Raw genomic sequence first — 18,959 nt, forward strand, 5'->3', positions numbered from 1 at the left:
ATGACGTAAGTATCTCCACCCTTGAGGGCGCGACTCGATTGTCGGGGCGTGGTCTGTGCTTGTCTCCGCCCATTGGGGGCGCGGCCTGTCCCGCCCGTTCCCGTTCCCGGTGCTGATCCCGGTGCTGATCCCGGTGCCGCCAATGCAGCGGGAGGTGGGCTCGCTGCCGCTGGCCCCCGCCCTGCGGGCCCGCCTGGCCGCCGCCGGCTTCCAGACGGCGCAGGAGCTGCTGGAGACCGGCCCCTGCGGCCTGAGCAAAGGTACCGGCGGCGCTTCGGCCCCGCGGGGCCTCCCCGCGCCCTTCCGCTCTCCCTCTTCCCCTTCCCGGCTCTGGGACCCCTTGCTGAGGCTTCCGTGTGGCCCGAGAAACGGGCACAGTAAATACCGAGTGAGGTTCACAAGGTTCTGGTAGATCTGTCTTACACTGAGCGATGGATGCAAACGGGATGCAGGAAAACGAAAGGATTCTGCCAGTCTCGTCCCTCTTCTTTCCCCAGCTTCCCTCTTTTTTTTTCTATGTGATTTAAACAAAATAAGCTTCTGTGGAGTCAGGAAGTTACCTCTTTCAAGAGCTGTAAATAAGATTTGCAGACTAGATAAGGAGTGTGTCCTGACACTTCCCTGGGAGGATGGGGAGGCCCCGGCACAGGTTGCCCAGAGAAGCTGTGGCTGCCCCATCCCTGGAAGTGTCCGAGGCCAGGTTGGACGGGGCTTGGAGCAACCTGGGCTAGTGGAAGGTGTCCCTGCCCATGGCAAGGGGTGGAATGAGATGATATTTAATGCCCCTCCCCACCCAAACTAGTCTGAGATTTTGATTATCAGTAGTGCATCAGGTGCTCAGCCCTGGGGTACCCTGAAAATACCCACAATCAGTGAGTGTCACTGGCACTTACTGTTCTGCAACCTGGCTTCCTTTACAGGGCATTATTTGCTTCAAATGAAATTAATATGATAGTGCACTTGGTGCAGAGTAGGGGAACTGCTCTGCTGGAGCTCATCCATCTGAACAGCAGGTTTGATTTTATTATTATCTGCAGATGCTTTGATTTTATTGTTATTTGCAGATAACTTGCTGTCACCTGAACCCCAAACACGGCACATCATTGCTCTGAGTTCTTTTGAAAATCCCACCGTTAGTCCCAGGGCTGTGTGTGTGTTACTCTGCAGGGGTGGATATGGATAATTCTGTGTTATGTTCTGTCAGACATGTTGAATTACCTCATAATTCTTTAAATCAATCGCTGTTTATAAAAAATAAGGCGGCGTTTCGTGGTTTTGACTTTTCCAGAGATTGGGATTTCCAAAGAAGAGGCGCTGGAAGCCCTGCAGGTGGTGAGGCAGGAATGTCACGGGGACGCAGCAAGGACTGCCGGGGGGTCAGGGGCCACCAGAAAGTTCACAGCCCTGGAGCTTCTGGAGGAAGAGCAAGCCCAGGGCTTCATCATCACCTTCTGCTCAGCACTGGACAACATTCTGGGAGGGGGCGTGCAGCTGACGAAAATCACCGAGGTCTGCGGAGCGCCCGGCGTGGGGAAGACGCAGCTGTGGTATTTTACCGCCGGGTGACCTTTGTGCCACCAACAACCACTTTTTGTGGTTTCTCAGCAGAAATGTCCCTTCAGGAGCGGGTCAGGAGAGGTGTGTGGTGTAAATGTTTCCCTTCTCTCCTGTTTCCCGTGGCAGTATGCAGCTGGCAGTAGATGTGCAGATCCCGGAGTGCTTCGGGGGCGTCGCTGGAGAAGCCGTGTTCATTGACACCGAGGGAAGTTTCATGGTAGACAGAGTGGTGGATATTGCAGCTGCCTGTGTGCAGCACTGCCAGCTCATTGCTGAGGCTCAGCAAGAGGAAGGTACGTTGCTGAGTTGTTTCTTTCTGCCTGGTAGGCAGGGATGGAGAGAAACAAGTGTCTCGTAGGCTGCAGTGCTACATTTGGGGCTTAGGGAGTTCTTGCTGGCAGCCTTTTATTTCCACCTGTGTGTATCAAACCCTGGATTGCATCAGTGTCTGGAGCTGTGCTGCAGACTGAGCTGGTTTACTTTAAGAATAATTCTTTTTCTACATGGTGATCTGGGGGGGTTTAGGTATGGGGGGGTTTGGTGTTTGTCTTTCCTTCTTTCCTTCTTTCTCTCCTTCTCCCCTTCTCTCCTTCTCTCTTTCTCTCTCTCTCTCTCTTTCTCTCTCTCTTTCTCTCTCTCTCTCTCTCTCTCTTTCTTTCTCCCCTCTTTTCCTTCCTTTTTCTCTCTTTCTCTCTTTCTCTCTTTCTCTCTTTTTCTCTCTCTCTCTCCCTCTCTCTTCTCTCTCTCTTTCTCTCTCTCTTTTCTTCTCTCTCTTCTCTCTCTTTCCCTCTCTCTTCCTCTCTCTTTCTCTCTCTCTTTCTTTCTCTCTTCCTTTCTCCCCTCCTTTCCTTCCATTCCTTTCTCTTTAAAGATCAAATTTGCAGCTAAACCCAAACACAACTCTGTTCAGCAAACTGAGGGATTATGTCCTATAACTCAGGGTCGAGTGGGGAAAGAGAAGAGCAACAGCAGAACTTTTTGAGGCACTGTTGCTGCTCAAGCCCCATATAGTAAAACTGTAGCTGGAATCCAGCTCCTCCATAAGGTCAATATAGCCAGGCTGCTTTTTTTGAGGATTTTTATTCTCTAAGTCATCAGTCTGTTGGGGACAGTGACAAAAGTTCCACGTTACTCTTGGAGAATTTATGCACCAAACTTCTGCTTGAAGTGAGGTGAAAGGACACCATATTAAATGAGCTGCTGCCTGTACATTAAACAAAGGATGATTAATAGTCCCTGATGGCCTCTGGTGGTGTTCTGTCTTGAAAATGATTTACTGGAAAAGTTCTTGTTTCAGAAATAAATGTTTCATTTTTGGAGCCCTCCCTTGGAGGCTCCGGTGTCTCTGTGTGCAAATGCTGAGAGAGCATCTGCTCACCACCTTCCTGACTTTCAAGCCAGATGGAAGGTATGTCTCCACACTCTCTACCTTGCCTGTTCTGTTTCTGGGGGCTTTGCTGTTGCTATGTGTGGAGGGCATAGCTTGGTGGCATGATGAAAGTAACAATATGCTCGTACAGACTTCTGACTCATTTATTCATCTGTTTGCTTGTTCTCAGATCATCTGAAAGCTTTGGAGACCTTCTCTCTTGAAAGTATCCTCTCTCACATATATTACTTCCGTTGTCGTGACTACATAGAGCTCCTTGCCCAGGTCTACCTCCTCCCAGAATTCCTCTCAGAGCATTCCAGGGTAAGGGTTATTGCAGGCTTATCAGAACATATCACTCATCTTCACACTAAAGATTTTTGTCTGTTGTAGTAAGAGTAACACGAGTAAACACCTTGGTACCTCGGCAGCTTGGCAGTAATGTATTGGCTGATGCCAGAGTACAAATGTAAAGCCTTCTGCTTGTTTGCTTTTTCATTCCCATCCCAATTACTCTTGAGAGTAATTTGCTTTTGCTCCCACTGCTGCCACCATCCTGAATTTCCAGTTTGGATCCTGGATCTGTGTTGCCACGTGTTGTTACATTTCTGTGAGCTCTGAGTTATGAATCATCACGGAACTGCTTTACAGAAGAGTCTCTGAGCCAGGTGTGCCTGTGGTGACCACAATGATGGGATCAGAAAGGCTTTCTTTTGTCCTAGAAGATCACTGAGGACCAGAAACATCCCACAGCATCTTGGCATCCAGAAAATGACTTTTCTCCTTCTTTCCAGTACATCTTCTGTTGCTACAAGCAACCAGAGCCTGCAGCCTGACTCTTGGGTGGACTACAGCCAGAAAGTTTCCTAGTACCCCATGTCTTAGAGAAATGCTATTGTAAGGCAGATTATCACCACCTCCCTTCCAGATTTCCAGATTCTGCACAGCAGATCCCTCCCTGTCAGGATTTGGGGAAGGTGGCTGGTGCCTCGTTCCATCAGAGCACAAATCCCCGTTGTTTAGTTAGATTGTCTTTTGCATATGTTCCAAAATTTTCATTTTTGGAAGCTGTTGTGTTCCTGAAGGCGCAGATGGGAGCCTCCCTTTTGCTCGGTGTAGTCTGGTACTTCCCTTTCTCTGCCAGGTACTAACGGTGCCCTGTTGTGTGTGCTCTTGTGGAAAGTACATGGCTTCATTAGCACAGTTACACTGGGCTGCAGCTCCCTGGTACCATCTGTGCTGATTTATCTGTGCTTGGCCTGGAGCCTGAAGTACTGAAGGCTGCAGGAGAACCATAAGACCTTCTGCTGATTCCTTGGACAGGCTATAAGTGACTTGACAGATTGCTCATTGCAGTCCAGCTCTCATTAAAATTAGTCTGATCCCTCTGGAGCCCAGTCTGGGACCACAGGGAAACTCCAGGTTTTAGGTTTGTTTTTTTTTTTTAAGAGAGATAGTTGTAGAGATTTAGAGATAGAGATCCAAATGTGTCATTTGGAAATATGAATTAATTTGAGATCTTGTTATTAGTATGAGAAAAGCTGTTAGAAAATATTCTTGTCATAATAAACTGAATTCTTTAAGGTAGAGCCTGGTCTGGTAGAGCCAAGCTGACATGGAGAAGGAAGATGTTACCAAAGCCCTACTTTTAATACTTTAAGTCTTCTTGTTTGCTATTTATAACAAGTGCAACTGGGAGAAAATTGACTAAATTGCATCCTACCTGGACATATTCATCTGATAGACAGGTTATATAACCATGTATACATTCCTTTATAGCATGAGTCATGTTTATACTGTTAAACTGATTGCTCATAAAGAAATTAGGCATGAAGAAGATGTACAGGCTCATAAAAAAGAATCTGTAGGAAGGAGGAAAAATGAGAAAACAGAAGAATATCTTCTTTTGATTCTAACTATTTAATCTTCTTTTGCAAATTAAGATTTTTTTTTCATTTGGAGGCCTGGGGCCATTTCACAGGGTGATGTTTATGCAGGCTTGTATGTTCCAGTAATGAGTTAAATCAATAATACAGAAAATCAGGGGTTTTTTGTTGTTTCCAATTTGTTATCTTGTGCATTAATGCAAGAACTTGTAGATACTGAGGATTTGAGTGACATCTGAACATGAAGGCACTGTAAGACCATCCATCTCCCTCCTGTGTTCCAGACAAACTTGGGTCATCAAAACAGCTACAACAAATGAAGTTAGAATAAATCAAAATCCCAGACTAATGTTTATACAGTGTCTTGAGGGTGATGAGCCAGCAGCTGCATCGTGCTCTGACTTCAGCTAATGGTTGCTACAAAAGAAATAATTCAGCAAAGCAAACATCTTCAGGCACGACAGATCCCCTTGCAGTGTGTCTGGAATACCTTTAGGCATCTCTTAAACTCTGTGTTTCTGAGATCACTGATGTGAGCTGAGTTGTCTCAACAGTGACTAGGGGCAGCACGAATTTTGAGTTTGGTTTGGATTTAACTTTTGAGGAAGAGGGTGAAATAAATCAGTGTTAGAAGTACAATTGGGATGTTTAATGGTTATTTTCTCCATCTTCTCCTTTGCAAGGCTTTAAGTCCAGCTTTGTTGTTTTGTATTCCATATCAGGAGATGCAGAGAAGTCAGGTAGCTGTAAGTGAGCTGAAAGGGGACATTTGGGAGGGCAGCTTTGTGCTGGGTTAACTCATGAGAGAGCTTGGGGAGCATTTTGTTGAGCTTAGTGCAGTGTTTTGTTTGAGCTGGAGCTGGTCCCTGTGCATGATGCAGCCCTGCACTTAGCATGTGTTCTGGAGTGTTTGGAGCTTGAGGCTCTTCACCTGCACTCCTTTGAGGTGCTGACTGTCACTGATATATATAGAGAAATAAAGGTTACGTGGTCATGCTCATCGAGGTATGAAATAAAAGATGGCCCTCACTTTCTATAAAACACTTTTTTTCAAGTGCACTTAAAAATAGGTATTGCTGCTTGTTGTCATTTTTTTTATAGGATGGTAATGGTAGTTTTTTTCCTTTCCTTCTGCATTTAGGTCCGACTGGTGGTGATTGATGGAATTGCCTTCCCTTTCCGCCACGACTTCGAGGACCTGTCCCTGCGGACGAGGCTGTTGAATGGTCTGGCACAGCAGCTCATCATGGTAGCAAACGACCACAAAGCAGCAGTGAGTCCATTAAATCCCAAAAGATGCCGCTTTGGAATAAGTATCCTGCAAAGAATTAAGCAAATGTGATTTGTGATTGTCTCTGAACAGCAAAATAAAACCGCGAGAACGTCCTCCACGTTCGTTCTTGCCAGGTTTAGTTAGGAAATGGAGGTGGATCACACAGGAACAACACCTATAAGGTGGGAAATTCCTAGGCTTGCAAAAATAAGTAAAATTTGCATTAACAGCATCCTGTGGATCTTCATTCAATGGTAGCATGTCAGTTTGCCCCACTGTTTCCCAGCACTGGTTGGACAAGGAATGCTCCTTTGGTGACTTTGCATGAAAACACGTCGGAGCATTCAGCAGTTCCAACACAACTTTCCACTCTTGGTTTAAAAATAAACCCTGGTCTTAGTGGAGAAGCTGTTCTTAGGGAGGAAAACCATTTTATCTGCTGGTTTGCCTTGCTCTTCTGGCATCCATGGAAACCCAGGGCTTCCTTCCTGGGCATTGTTTCCACGTCATTGACGCCAGCACGGAGGCAGCGGCCCCGCAGCCAGCAGATGGCACTGGGAAGCTGCAGCTGTTCCAGAAGTTGTTTTGGAAGTCTCTCACAGCTCAGAGAAGCATTGTTCAGGAATTAGAGCTTCCACAGCCTCAAAATGGTGCTTGTGCCTCTCTAACGGTTTCCAGGTGATTTGTGACCTTGTCACCCACAACTCTCTGGCGCAATTGGCTTTTGTTCCCAGCGGCTAAAAATAAGCCTCTCCTTGTGCTTCCACTGATAGATGTGGGAAGGGGAAGAGCCCAGCTCCGTGTTCAGACTGGGCTGGCTGCCGAAAGGGTGCCCTTGCTGTCTCCCTGGTGTGAGTTATGGAGCTTCTTCCTGCTGCTGTGGGTACCAGGGAGATGGATGTTCCATGGCTGCTGGCTTTGCACAGCCTCTGATTTCTTGAGTCCTCTCACTCACAGCTTGGTACCTGGTGACCTTGAACAGCAGCAGCTGTCATTGGACACTTTATTTTTCTTTGGTCGAGGGAAACATATATAATTTATCTCTTCTGAACCAGGGAGCAGTTTAGTACAAAGGCTTGCTAAATAAACTCTTGCTAAAGGAGTCATCAGTCACAGCTTCAGGGTGACTTCAGTTGGTGCCTGGGTTAGTTCCATGAGCCTGTGAGCAGGCTAAATCCAGCCTGCGTGCCAGGGACTGCTTGCCAGGCAGCCTGGATGCTCTAATATGGTAGGAAGTCAGGCCCTTGTGTTTCTAAAGCTGGACTCAGTGGGCTGTGTGAGGATGCCCAGCCCAGCCCTTCTTCAGCAGTGAGATGGGGAGCCTATTTGGGGCTGTTACCATCCACTTATGATGAGTTACTTCTCTAAAATGTGCAATATATGTCCTGGGCTTTCAGCTGTGTAAATGTTTTGGGGTGTGCCCCCTGTGCTCAGTGGAAATGTTTGCTCTCACACACTTGCTCAAGGAAGAATCCTACAAGCTTATCAAACAATGAAAACCCCTGGGGGTTTAAGATAGGTACGATTTTTTTTTTATTTTTTCATTTTTAATGAACTTTGTGATTAATATTCCTGGCTCTTTTCTGTCTCACCCACCCCCACTTCTACCAGGGATCTAACCTAGACTGTCTGTGAGCCTCCCACGAGTGATTCGTGCTGCGAAAACACTCCCCCGCTCTGTCTGTTCACTTTCATTCTCTTTGTATATTGTACCCACTTGAGCATTTTTAGACTACAAGGCACAGAAATTTGGTTAATCGCCGGGCTAACGTGTGTTTTGGGCAGCACCACCAAGTTCATTCACCCCCAGTGACTGAGAGCTCCCTCTTCATGGAGCGCCAGTGCATCTAAACACAGCTCCAAACAGTATTTAGAGCAAATGCGGTGGGATAAACAAGTTGTTTGGAGTTTGCATCCCTTGGGAGGGGAGAATTTTAGGTTTCTTCAAAGTCATGAATGAAAGAAATCTCCCTTCCATTCAAAAATGCATTTTGCAGGGTCCTCTTATTTTGTTTTGAAAAGATGAGGCACATCTACATTTTCTTCTCGTTAACACAGAAGATTCATCACCGTTGCCAAGAGTTTTGCCTGAGCAACTACTTTATCAGTGAAAGCTTTTTGAAAAATCCCTCTCTTCCCTCCCACCAATATGCTGGTTTCCTGGAGGTTTTCTTATTTGTTTTGCTTCTCTTTCCTCTTTTAGGTGGTTCTGACAAACCAAATGACAACAAGAATTGGACAGAGCCAGTCCACGTTGGTACCTGCTCTAGGTGGGTGTTTAGCTTGTGAGTTGAAAAGTGATATGTGGTTTCCTTTCCTTTGGCATCATATACAAAGGAAATGAAATTGCTGAATCTCCACAGTGCAGCAGAAGCCATGGTGAAAATATCAGACCCATCTGGAACTGCTGGCATGGTGGAACTCTAGAGCAGTGCTGAGCTAGGGCAGCCTTGTGGTTGTAATTAAAAGTATCAGATTTTATTCTGTTGCTGAGGCGTGGTGTGCAGATTAGACTCCTGCTTAGATTTGTGAAAAGAGATTATAAATATGCTTGAAAGCCATGACATTTTCAGATTGCAGAAACTCACGGGTTGAGAGTGTGGATGGACTTTTTTTTCCCTTTTTAACCCAAAATTTGTAATACTGAATTTGATATTAGATTTAACAGCATTCCTTAAGATGAGAGACCCTTTCTGGGGAAGCACTAGGAACTCAGAGCTCTCTGAGTGGCTGGGTTTTTAGATGTGCAGCTAATGGATTGCACCTTCCCCTGAGGATGTTGTGGATTTCCCTCTGTCACAGCTGAGGAGGGCACTGTCCCTCCTGGATGTCACCACCACACCCTGAGCTGTTTGGGTGATTGTCTCCCAGTCCACTTCTGCCAAAAGTGGCCAAGTAATCTTGAGCTGTTTCAATAATAAGTAAACTCTGATAAATCAATAATATAGTCTGACATTGGCAGGTAAACGATCATCCAAAAAATGTGCCTGGGAGCAGTAAACCTCGAGCAGGGATGGGGTGATGAAGAGGTTAAAGCCCTCAAAGAAGAACTTTGCTTAATGGTTGCACACCTCAAACTACACTGCAATTTGCTGAATTCCCTGAGAACCATTCACTGCCTCTCCAAAACAATTTAAGTTGTTTATTTTCCCATTACCCTTGAACACGTTCCATTAATTATTTGCAAAGGCATTTCATATTTGCTGCATCGCTGGAACTCTCTGCAGTTATGATGGAGAGGGAAGTTCTGTGTGGGATCCTCAGCCTGCCCAGAGCCAGTTTAAGTGGTTTTTTTTTCCAGGCTGCTCAGTTTTGCCCAGTAATGAGCAGAGTACCTCATACAGACTCATCTGCTGCAGTCACAGGGGAAAAGAGAACAGTTCTGAAGCAGAGATTTCAACAAATTAAGGAAAAGTTCAGCGTTTAAATCTTATTTCAGGTTGTAACTTCGTATTATTTTATGATTCACTTAAAGGGCACAAATTCTCTGTGCACAGGTTCAGTTTCTGTGAGCTAAGTAATGATTCCCCTGTTCTGGAGGGGAGGGAGAAGGGGACAGTACAAAGGCAAAGATGTTCCCAGTGTCTGTACAGGCACTGAACCATTTGGCACAGTTGTAGGGTAAAATGAACAAACACAGACCATCTCCTCCAGGAATGTGAGGAATGAGGAACTTGGAGCTGTGATGGCAGACCCAGCTCCCAGGATCTGACCCTTTTTGTCAGTTTTGCCTCTTGCTCTCTGATGGATTATTTTTGGCAGCCTTTCTGGCTACAAACTCAATTAAAGCTGATAGAGCCTGTCTTTTTTCACTGGCCAGCATTGTTTGGGAGCTGTTGTGTTTGTTGAGTCATAGGGACAGTAAAAAATGTGAAGACATTCAGAGTTGGTTATAACTCAAAGATATCATGTATTTTTTCATTATACTTCAAAGATATCATGCATATTTTCTTTCACAAACATTGAATTTGGCATAACCTCACGTCGAACTGATTGTGATTCTCACCAGAGTGTGTGACTACATAATATTGTTAAACTGAGTGGTGTGTCCTCCTTCAAAAATTAAACTTTGTACCAGTTGGTAAAATATTTAAGCAGAGGGGAACCCCCCTCATCCTAAACAGCGATATCTCAACTGGAGCATTTCAGAGTGGTACAAAACTCTTTTCATTTTAATGTGAATTTATGCCACGGACTCGGTGCAAGTATTGAGCTGGTGGGTTACAAGGTGATTTTTGTGCCCCACTCTGAAGAGATGCTTTTTCAACAGTCTCATCATAAATCCTAAAGAACCTCCCACTCCTCCCCAGTTGGTTGTAGCCAAAGGAACTATTGAGGGAGGAGTCAGCACCAAGCCCCCAAGTAAAATTAATCAAACCTATTGCATCCCTTAAATAGCTTTTTTCCCCCCATTGATTGGTAAGCCTAAGAAACAGCTTTTTCTAAGATTTCACGAGAGCATTAATCTCTAAACTCTTATTCAGCTCCTGAGCAGAAGGGAAGGTCTTAATTATGACAAAAAAAAAAAAAAAAAGAAAGAAAAAAAGCACAGATGCTGCAAGGTATTAAGTCAAGAGCTTTGTGAAGGGGGCACCTTTCTTTCCCACTACTGATAGCTAAGCTGGGTGTTCCTAGACATTTCTGCTAGATATATTTAGAAAGGAGGTCAAATATTAATCTACAGCCAGTTTAGCTCAGAAATATCTCATTTTACAGTAGCATTTTTCAATACAGTTGGAAACGTGCCGGTGTGGAATTTGTACCCATTGTAAAATGTGTTCTGAGCTCTGACTCGGAACCGTGTCTGAAAGCCAAAATCTTTAATCTCAACTTAGATATATAATGGAGCAAGGTCTGGCAAGATGCCCAGAGGGTCTAGGTCTTCATTACAGCAGAATCATATTTTTTCTTCTCTGGGCTCTAATGAATATCAGAGCACAGGGGGCACGTGGGGCTGGAGATGTGGTGGAGAGCAGGGAGTGATTCCAGGGGCTGTGGGCAGGGGAGCAGGAGAGACCTGGAGCACTTAAGCAAAATGACTGGTTTAAAATCCACCTTTTGACTGTCTCCTGGGACAAACAGACATAAAACTGTCTGTGCATTGACTGAGCTTGTGGTCAGGTGTGAGCTGAAACAGTAGGACTGTTCCCCTGAAGCAGGATAACAATCCAGACTTCCTTCTCTCCTTCCACCACGCCCCCCCTGCTCCTTGCTTTTGGTTGTGTTCTTTTGCATTTTGCTGTCAGAAGCAGAAGACTGCTTCAGGGGCCCTTAATATTTTAATAATCATTGACTTTCTCCCAAAGCTGGTATCCCAAAGGGAGTGATGTTTGCTCATAATTATGCCTGAGAGACAGAATATTGCAGTTTTGAAGTAGGATTTAGACATACTCACTTGACTTCTTTAGTAGTAATTAGACAAATCTTTTCTTCATGCTGCCTGTTTTCAGGATTTGTCTAGTACCTGTCCTTTATTTGGCACCTGTAAAATCTTTCTACAAATAATGGGAGCATCACATTAAGATTTCTGTAAAACACACTGAGTGCAGAGGTTGTTCCTTGTCTTGGTGTATTTGTTGTGAAATCCTTGTACGTATGAAAAAGATGTGATTCATCACTGCAAGTAAAGGCACATATGTTTTAGTCATGGTGGGGTTTTTTTTTTGGAAGACTTGGTCTAATTTCAGCATCAGATGGTGATGCTGGTGTAGGAGATTACTAAAATGGCCTGTCATTTTGTGTCACTCAGGAGAAAGCTGGGGACACGCTGCCACCGTCCGTGTAATCTTTCACTGGGACAACAGTCAGAGGTAAGTGAAAATCGGAATAAAAATCGTAATAATGACAAGTGTGACACTGGGGAATCTTCTTAGACCGACCATAGCGGCCAAGCTGGGATTTGAATTTGGTTTCTGGCCTTGTTCTGCTGTGTCCCAGCCTACTGAGGCTCAAGAGTTTTCTTGCTCAGGCTGAGCCAGAGTGGGCTGAACTGTCAGGCTCCTCCTCCCCACCACAGGGCACCTTTCTGACCAGATGCCACATCTCATCAAAATATAACATCCTGATGGCAGTTGTTCAACACAAGGATTTAGGGTCTGGTGGCTGAGTAGACATTTTTTTTTTTACTCTCTGCATTCTGTAAGCAGGGAGGAGAATTTCTTTGCCTGGGTGTTTTAGGCCCCAGTCAGTACAAAGCCAGAGATGCCAAAGAAGGCTTTAAAGCCACCAAGATAGTGACCCTCAGGAAGATGGGCTGTAGCCTCAGGGACAGCCTCTGGACCCTTCTGCTTTGGGATGCAGCAGGATGGGCCTGCAAAGCTGGGCAGAAACCAGAGAGCAAGTTCCAGTGAGCTGCAGAGAGGCAGAAAGAGCTGCACTGACAGGCAAGGCAGGGCTGAGCTGTGGAGGGTGGGTTTAGACACCCGAAAGAATGAGGGTGACCCTTCTAAAAACAGTGTGGAGTTCTGTCTGTTGCAGTGAGATCTTCCCTGTTTCCTGCTTCTTTTTTCTCCTCTTCACTACATTGCAAGGTCATTTCTCTTTCCTGGTCAGTTAAATTTGTCTTGTGTATACTATCACCGTGCAGCAGCTTGAGATTAAGGAGCTGTGCTTCAATTCCCTAATCTTCTGCAAACAGGGAACAAAAATGCTGCTGGAATGTTGTTGTGCTTAGTTTTTGCTTGTTGAATTTGAAAGAGAAACGCAGTGACACTTTCTTGTGGGGTTTTGCTTTTAAATTCTAAGTTTGAAGGCAATGCAGAGTGATTACAGCAAGCTGTTTAATTTGGAATTAAATTAACATCGCTGATTAGTTAACAGCCTTTATAAGACAGAAGTTGCATCAACATAATGATTGCAGAGTGAACAAAAGTTAATTTTATATATCAAAAGAACTTTTTTCTTCTGCAACAGAGCTAGGAAGTCTGCAGACACAAGTTCCAGAAAATAAGACAAAGACAGACAAATGTGGCTTATTTACTGATCTAAATCTGCAGCTTACGTGGAGCAGGGCCTGCAGAAACAGCAATTCTGGTTACAAATGCCTCTCTAAAAAGCAGAAATAACTCAATGCTGTTGCATTTTTACATAAACTGTCTCATGATCCATCGTAGTTTTGTTGTTACATTGCTTTTATATTACATCGTCGAGGCACGAAGACCATTTGAGAATCCATTTGCCTATTTTTATTTTTTTTTTAATTTTTCAAATGTGCTTTGGCCAACTCTGCTACCTGACTCCTTTCTCTCTACTACTGCAAATGTCAGAGCTTAATTCCAAGGGTTCTCATTGCTGGGAGGAAAGATCCTGTTGAGTCAGAGGCTCCAGCTGAGCGCTTGTGAAAGCGTGGCTTCTGCAGCTTCAGATTTGGGCAATTTTGTCAAGTGTAACCCACCACTTCAACGTTCTGAGGAATTCCCTGTGTAGCTAACATGAAGTGGCAGCGTTCCTCAGGCTGTAATTACGTGCTCTCTAATAGAATGGCACCTCAGGGAGGAAAAAAAAAAACCCCAAAATAATTAACAGGATTTTTGGCAGGGTGTCTTGATACAGAGAGCAGAACATTTCCTGGATTGGCTTGTGTAAGTTTTGGGGAGGTGGGCATGGAGCAGACTGGCAGCCCTGGCACTGGTTCAAAAACCTTTTGCTATTGAGCTGCTTTGCAATTTTCTGTCAATATTATGCAAGCATTTACTGAGCTGTACAACACAAATCAAGGGGTATTGCTTAGAGTCTAAATGCCCAAAATCAGGGAAGTGTCAGAGGAGAAATGAAAGGGAAACTGTTTTCTCAAGGTTATGCTGTATGTCAGTGGCAAGGGCAGGCTTAGAAATAGAACATCATCTTCTCCAGCCTCTAGGTTATATTGACAGGCTTATGAAATCTCTGGAAAAAGCCTCCCTGGAAGTACTGAAATTCTTGAGGGTCTCCCCCAGCTTAAGAGAGGTCAGTGAACAAATGATTAATGGAGTAGGAAAGAGTTGTGCTCAAAAACCTTTTTTTGTTTGCATTTTAAGAAAGCGACATTAGGAATTAATTCATAATGAATATTGTTCCAGAAATGTCATCAAATACTGTGATGAAACAAGGCTAATTAATCATTCACTCCTTTTAGTAGGTCTACATTGTGTGTGAGCTGACAGGTCATGTAAGGATGGGAATTTGGCATCCACAGTTTAAATGACCTCTATGAAAATACATACCTAAGAATCCCACTGGTACCTACCCCAGGATTGTGGGAAAACTTGGGTCCACTCATTGGGTTAGTTGGAATTTTTATTACTGTATTCACTAACCATAATTTACCTGCTTTTTTGTTTTACCAGATTGGCAACTTTGTACAAATCACCGAGTCAGAAGGAGGCAACAATCCCCTATCACATCACAGTCAGTATTGCTTTTGGGGTGGAGAGTCAGAGAGGGGAGCACAGTGGGAGCTGTAAAGGGACTTTCAGACACAGAGACAAATCTGAGAACGATGTTTGCTTGTTTGTAGGGTTGCCTTCTGAAGGTAACCAGTAATACTGGAATGTCTCCAGATTTATGAGTATTTTGCACCTCTTCTCTTTAGAAAAGTGACCCAGCAGTTAGTCCCCTGAGTTAAAACATTTTGATTTCCAGATCAAACTTACAGGCAGCCTGTCCCCATCTGCTCTGCTGCTAGTGCTGCTTATTTTATCTGCCCTTGATGTTAACTTGTGGCCTAAGTGCAGTTAGTGAGGACAATGGGAGCCTTCATTTGGGAGACTTGAACCAGTCAGGCTGGTTTTTTTTCCCTTCTCAGGTAGGCTCTTCTCTTAATCTCTTGCACTTGGGTTTATCTTTTTAGGACCAGGATGACCAGAACTATTCCAGAGGTCTCACCAGTGCCATATAGATTTCCCCATCTCTGCTTTATGTGTGTTGCCTGATATAACCCAGGCTGTATTTCTCTCTTTCACGGCTCCATCCTACAGTGACCCTACACCCAGCCAATATATACAGATTTTTCTCCTCTGTCACTATCATATAAGGAGCTTCCAGCTTATGGCTGGAGACCTCATTCACCCCTAGTTAAATCCTGCGATTATTTCCTTTTGTGGAATGCTTAGATACATATTAATGAGAATACATGCTGTCTAAGCTGTATTTAGGTTTAAAAAAACCCTCACCACTCCACTCTTACATCTTCAAATGTCAGATCCATAGGTACATGCCATAACTATTTGCTACGTGTCCTCATGGAAACACGTTGCCATAGCATTTCCTGCAGATTTTAATGCTGCCATAAGATGAGATCTTCAAACTTTCCAAGAGAAATCAGATTTTTCTTCACTCCTGGGTGTATTCACCTGGACAGGAGAAACACTGCAAATATATACTCTTAGCTCTGTAAAGACTGGAAGGGTAAGTGGGGCTACATCCCAAGGTTGTTTGGATCATGTGATGTGAGTCCTTTTTCTCCAGCTGACAAACAGATGGATTTTATCTTAGACAGTTTAATTGCCTTTTCCTTTTAGTTTTATATGCACCATAAAACAGCTATGCTCTCTTCTGTGTGAATGCACACAGGCTTGAAATACGGTTGAGAGTGAATCCCAATCAAAGATTAGTTAAAACTTGAGATTATCTCTGTGTTTTTCCCCTTAATCCTGATGAACTGCTTCAGCAGATGATTCCTTTAAGTAAAAAATGTATTATCCCCGTTTTTTTCATGAAATTCAGGGCTGATGATAGCAGTCTGCTGTTATCATTTCTCATTCCCATCTCTGTGGTTAAACTGGAAGACGTAAATAGATGTGCACTGTTTCCAAGTCAGATTTAGCACATCTATGTATAACCAGCATACAAAAAAAAAAAAGATAATTAAAGAAATAATAAATTCCTTAAGCCTCAGAAATGTTTAGACTTGGGCAAATGAGGTACCATTGACAAACTGGCTGTTCAGGGCCTGTAAGGCAATGGAGAAATGTTTAACCATGGCCAGGCTTTGGTTCTTTTTTATCCGTGTCCTTTCCAACCCTCTGGAGAGTCAGTCACCACTCTGGGGGCTGTGGAACACCTCTCCCATGAAATCCTTTCTTTCACAGGCTGATCAGGATTCATTCTTAAATGCAGAGTATAGAAATGTAAATTGATTTATGCACAGGGGAGTCAGTGGCTCCGCTGGTTCACCTAAATTTCCCAGGAATGTGACCTGATTATTTCATGGTGAAAGACAGAGACCCGGGACCTCTATTCCGGGTAGGAACTGTCAGTGTTTCCCTGAACTGAGGAGGGTCTGCCAAGTTAGCAATGGGAACACTGCTCAAGTAATAAAGCCATCTACCTCTGCCAGCCTTGCTGCAGTGTGTAGATGCCAAAGGACATTAGGGAACAATTCAAAATGACAAGAGACTGAGCTTTGTCCTTGGTTCCAGTAGCCACCTCCCCACCATCTAAAACCCACTAGCAAGCCTCAAAAATATACACAAAATTCATGTATTTTTAAGGGTGCATGCCTGTAACCAGTGTGCCAGCCATCCATACTAGGCAGCCCACTTTATCATGTTCTGGCCTTTATAACCATTGGAATGCTTTTGCTGGGAGTCAGCCTGCTGGATTAAGTGGATTCTTGGCTACAGATCCACCTTTGTGCCTCAGGGACATGGCAGAGATTAGATGCAAGCAGCAGTGAAACATTAAACTTGAAGATTCCCCATCAGGCTCTTTAGAATAACACTTGAGTTGCTTATAATAGCAGAGGGACTGCACAGATCCTGCCCTTGTGGCACCTCTGGCTGTTTGTTCCTTTAAAAGCCCCGGGCTGGGTGAGGTGAGGCATTCAGAAATAGAAATACAGGGATGGCAGACGTAAGCAAGACGTTTTACTTGGGTTTGGGATTGATCTTGGTGTGGGACACGCTGGCATTTTGGAGGAGTCACATGTCTGATAGTAATTCTGCCTGCTTTTTTCACACTGCACCAACCCAAAATGTCAGCGTTCCTGAAATGCTCCTGTCCCCACCTGAGCATTTTGGATCACCAGAGCGATTTTCTTTTCTGATTAACCCCTTTTCCTCTCTAAGTCTGCACTGAGACTGTCCCCTGAGCTGTCAGCAGTGCTCCCTGCACAGCATTTGTCTGGAGATGGGAAGACAGACAGTTGCAGGTTTTCATAACGTCTCAGTATCTCCATCTGCATCCGTGACGTGTTGAACTAACTGATTTTCCAGATCTTTCTTATTGTAAAATAGTTAAAAACCATTAAATTGTGGAGCTGCAGTAAAAGAAAATACAAATTGTACGAGGTCAGGTAGATCACTTCAAGCACTCTCCTGAGTAGCAGCATCTAGTTTTTCACTTCTGCATTTAGTTTTTGGCAGTTAAAGGTTTTCATCCCGTTGTGTCCCATAAATTACTATGCTGGAACAGTCTTTGCAGTCTACAGACTGATTCAGCTCTGCTGTTCTCTTACAACGTCTCATTGATGTTTTCAGTTCATTAAGTAGGTACATGGAACAAAAATATCCTAGGTTGTAGAAATTCACAGTTTTGTTTCTGAAAACGACGGCGGCAATTAATCCAGTCATCTCCCTCCTTCTGGGGGAGCTGATGGATTTGTCTTTTAATTTATTTAAATAGGCAACATAAGTGAATTTACAGAGAAGCAGTTCTTCATAGCCATAGGGGTGATTAGTAGCAAAATGAAAATGATAGCCTGGTTGGTGAAAATAAAATATCTTCAAGGAAGAAAATGAGGAGACACAGTTAATAGTCAGCACATGTGTTGAAAAGTTTGCAGTGCTGGTCTATAAACCTTCTGTGGCCACTCATCTAAAACAAATGGCAGCCTCCTCCCCTATCCTGGTCTTCTGGGAACTAGTTGCTCATGCTTTATATCCATACAAGCTTTAGCACATGATTTCCCTTGCATCTTCCAGCCCCATGGCTTCCGAGATGTGCAGCCTCCAGCTGTCACTCAGAAGGCAGAAGGGACTGAAATGAACCCTCGGAAGCGGCCACGGAGGGAGGAGGAGGAGAAGCAGCAGCAATTCCAAAGTTGAATGTTAAAAAATGTGAGCTACAGGAGAGCAGTTGCACAGTGAATGTGCAACCAAAGGCAGCCTGAGAGACTCTCAACTTCAATTCCTGCTCTGGGTGTTATTTTAACGTTAAGACTGCGATATGCAAATTTCTGAGGCAGAAGATTCCTTTGTGTGTGGTATAATTTTACTTTTATAATAAAAATCTATGTTTTCTATTACAAGGGACTTCAGGGGGTGTTTTTTTTGGTTTGGGGTTTTTTTTTGTTGGTTGGTTGGTTGGTTTGGGGGATTTTTTGAGGAGGATGGAGAATCCAACTACTTCTTTTAAACTGGGTAAAAGCACAATGAAACGAGTGCATCTAGTACAGCACATTGAATGACACGGGTCTGGATCACTCATCTGGCTTTTTGTGCACCCGAATTTTAAGGGGGTTGGATGCAGCACTGTGCTCACCACCTGCTCAGGGCAGGGCAGGAGGCAGTGGAGCTGCTCGTGGGGGCTGCAAGAGGAATGCAGCCTTCACCAGAGTGGGGCTTTAGCCCTTACCTGCTGCAAAGTCCTTGATCAAGGACAATCAAAGCTCTGTTTTGAACTTCTCGTTTATCTTGTGGTGACAACAACAGAGAGGAAAGGCTGGATCCAGCATGGTAATTTTGTGTTCCCATCTTAGTAAGTAAGAATACTTTGCCATTTGCCATCAGTCAGGCTCGAGCCAAAGTGCTGCACAGCTCTTATTCCCAAGTTCTTAATTTCAGGCTGAGATGCTGTAATCAGGATCTCTTTTGTCTGTGGCTTTAATAAAGAGGAAACCCAGACTTCTTAGACACCAGCCATATATTAGCAGCTCCAGACTCTAAACCAAAAGAAT

General features: G+C 44.2%; 1 protein-coding gene across 3 annotated transcripts; it reads left to right on the forward strand.

Moving 5' to 3' along the window:
• Positions 1-111: 111 nt before the first annotated feature.
• On the forward strand, positions 112-18,308 carry RAD51C (RAD51 paralog C). 3 transcript variants are annotated; one of them, XM_027744736.2, is made up of 9 exons: positions 112-260; positions 1,289-1,547; positions 1,684-1,850; positions 3,117-3,250; positions 5,954-6,085; positions 8,289-8,355; positions 11,835-11,895; positions 14,410-14,470; positions 17,986-18,308. In XM_027744736.2, the coding sequence occupies exons 1-9, from the start codon at positions 143-145 to the stop codon at positions 18,106-18,108; spliced, it is 1,122 nt and encodes a 373-aa protein (XP_027600537.1). In that variant the 5' UTR covers positions 112-142; the 3' UTR covers positions 18,109-18,308. The 3 variants fall into 3 exon arrangements, with proteins under 3 accessions (XP_027600537.1, XP_039237000.1, XP_027600529.1); XM_039381066.1 differs by lacking the exon at positions 14,410-14,470; XM_027744728.2 differs by having other exon boundaries at positions 14,410-18,078.
• Positions 18,309-18,959: the final 651 nt, after the last annotated feature.

The sequence above is a fragment of the Pipra filicauda genome, unplaced genomic scaffold (assembly GCF_003945595.2).
Source record: "Pipra filicauda isolate LSUMZ 115617 unplaced genomic scaffold, ASM394559v2 scaffold211_size2331000_pilon, whole genome shotgun sequence".
Lineage (NCBI taxonomy): Eukaryota > Metazoa > Chordata > Aves > Passeriformes > Pipridae > Pipra > Pipra filicauda.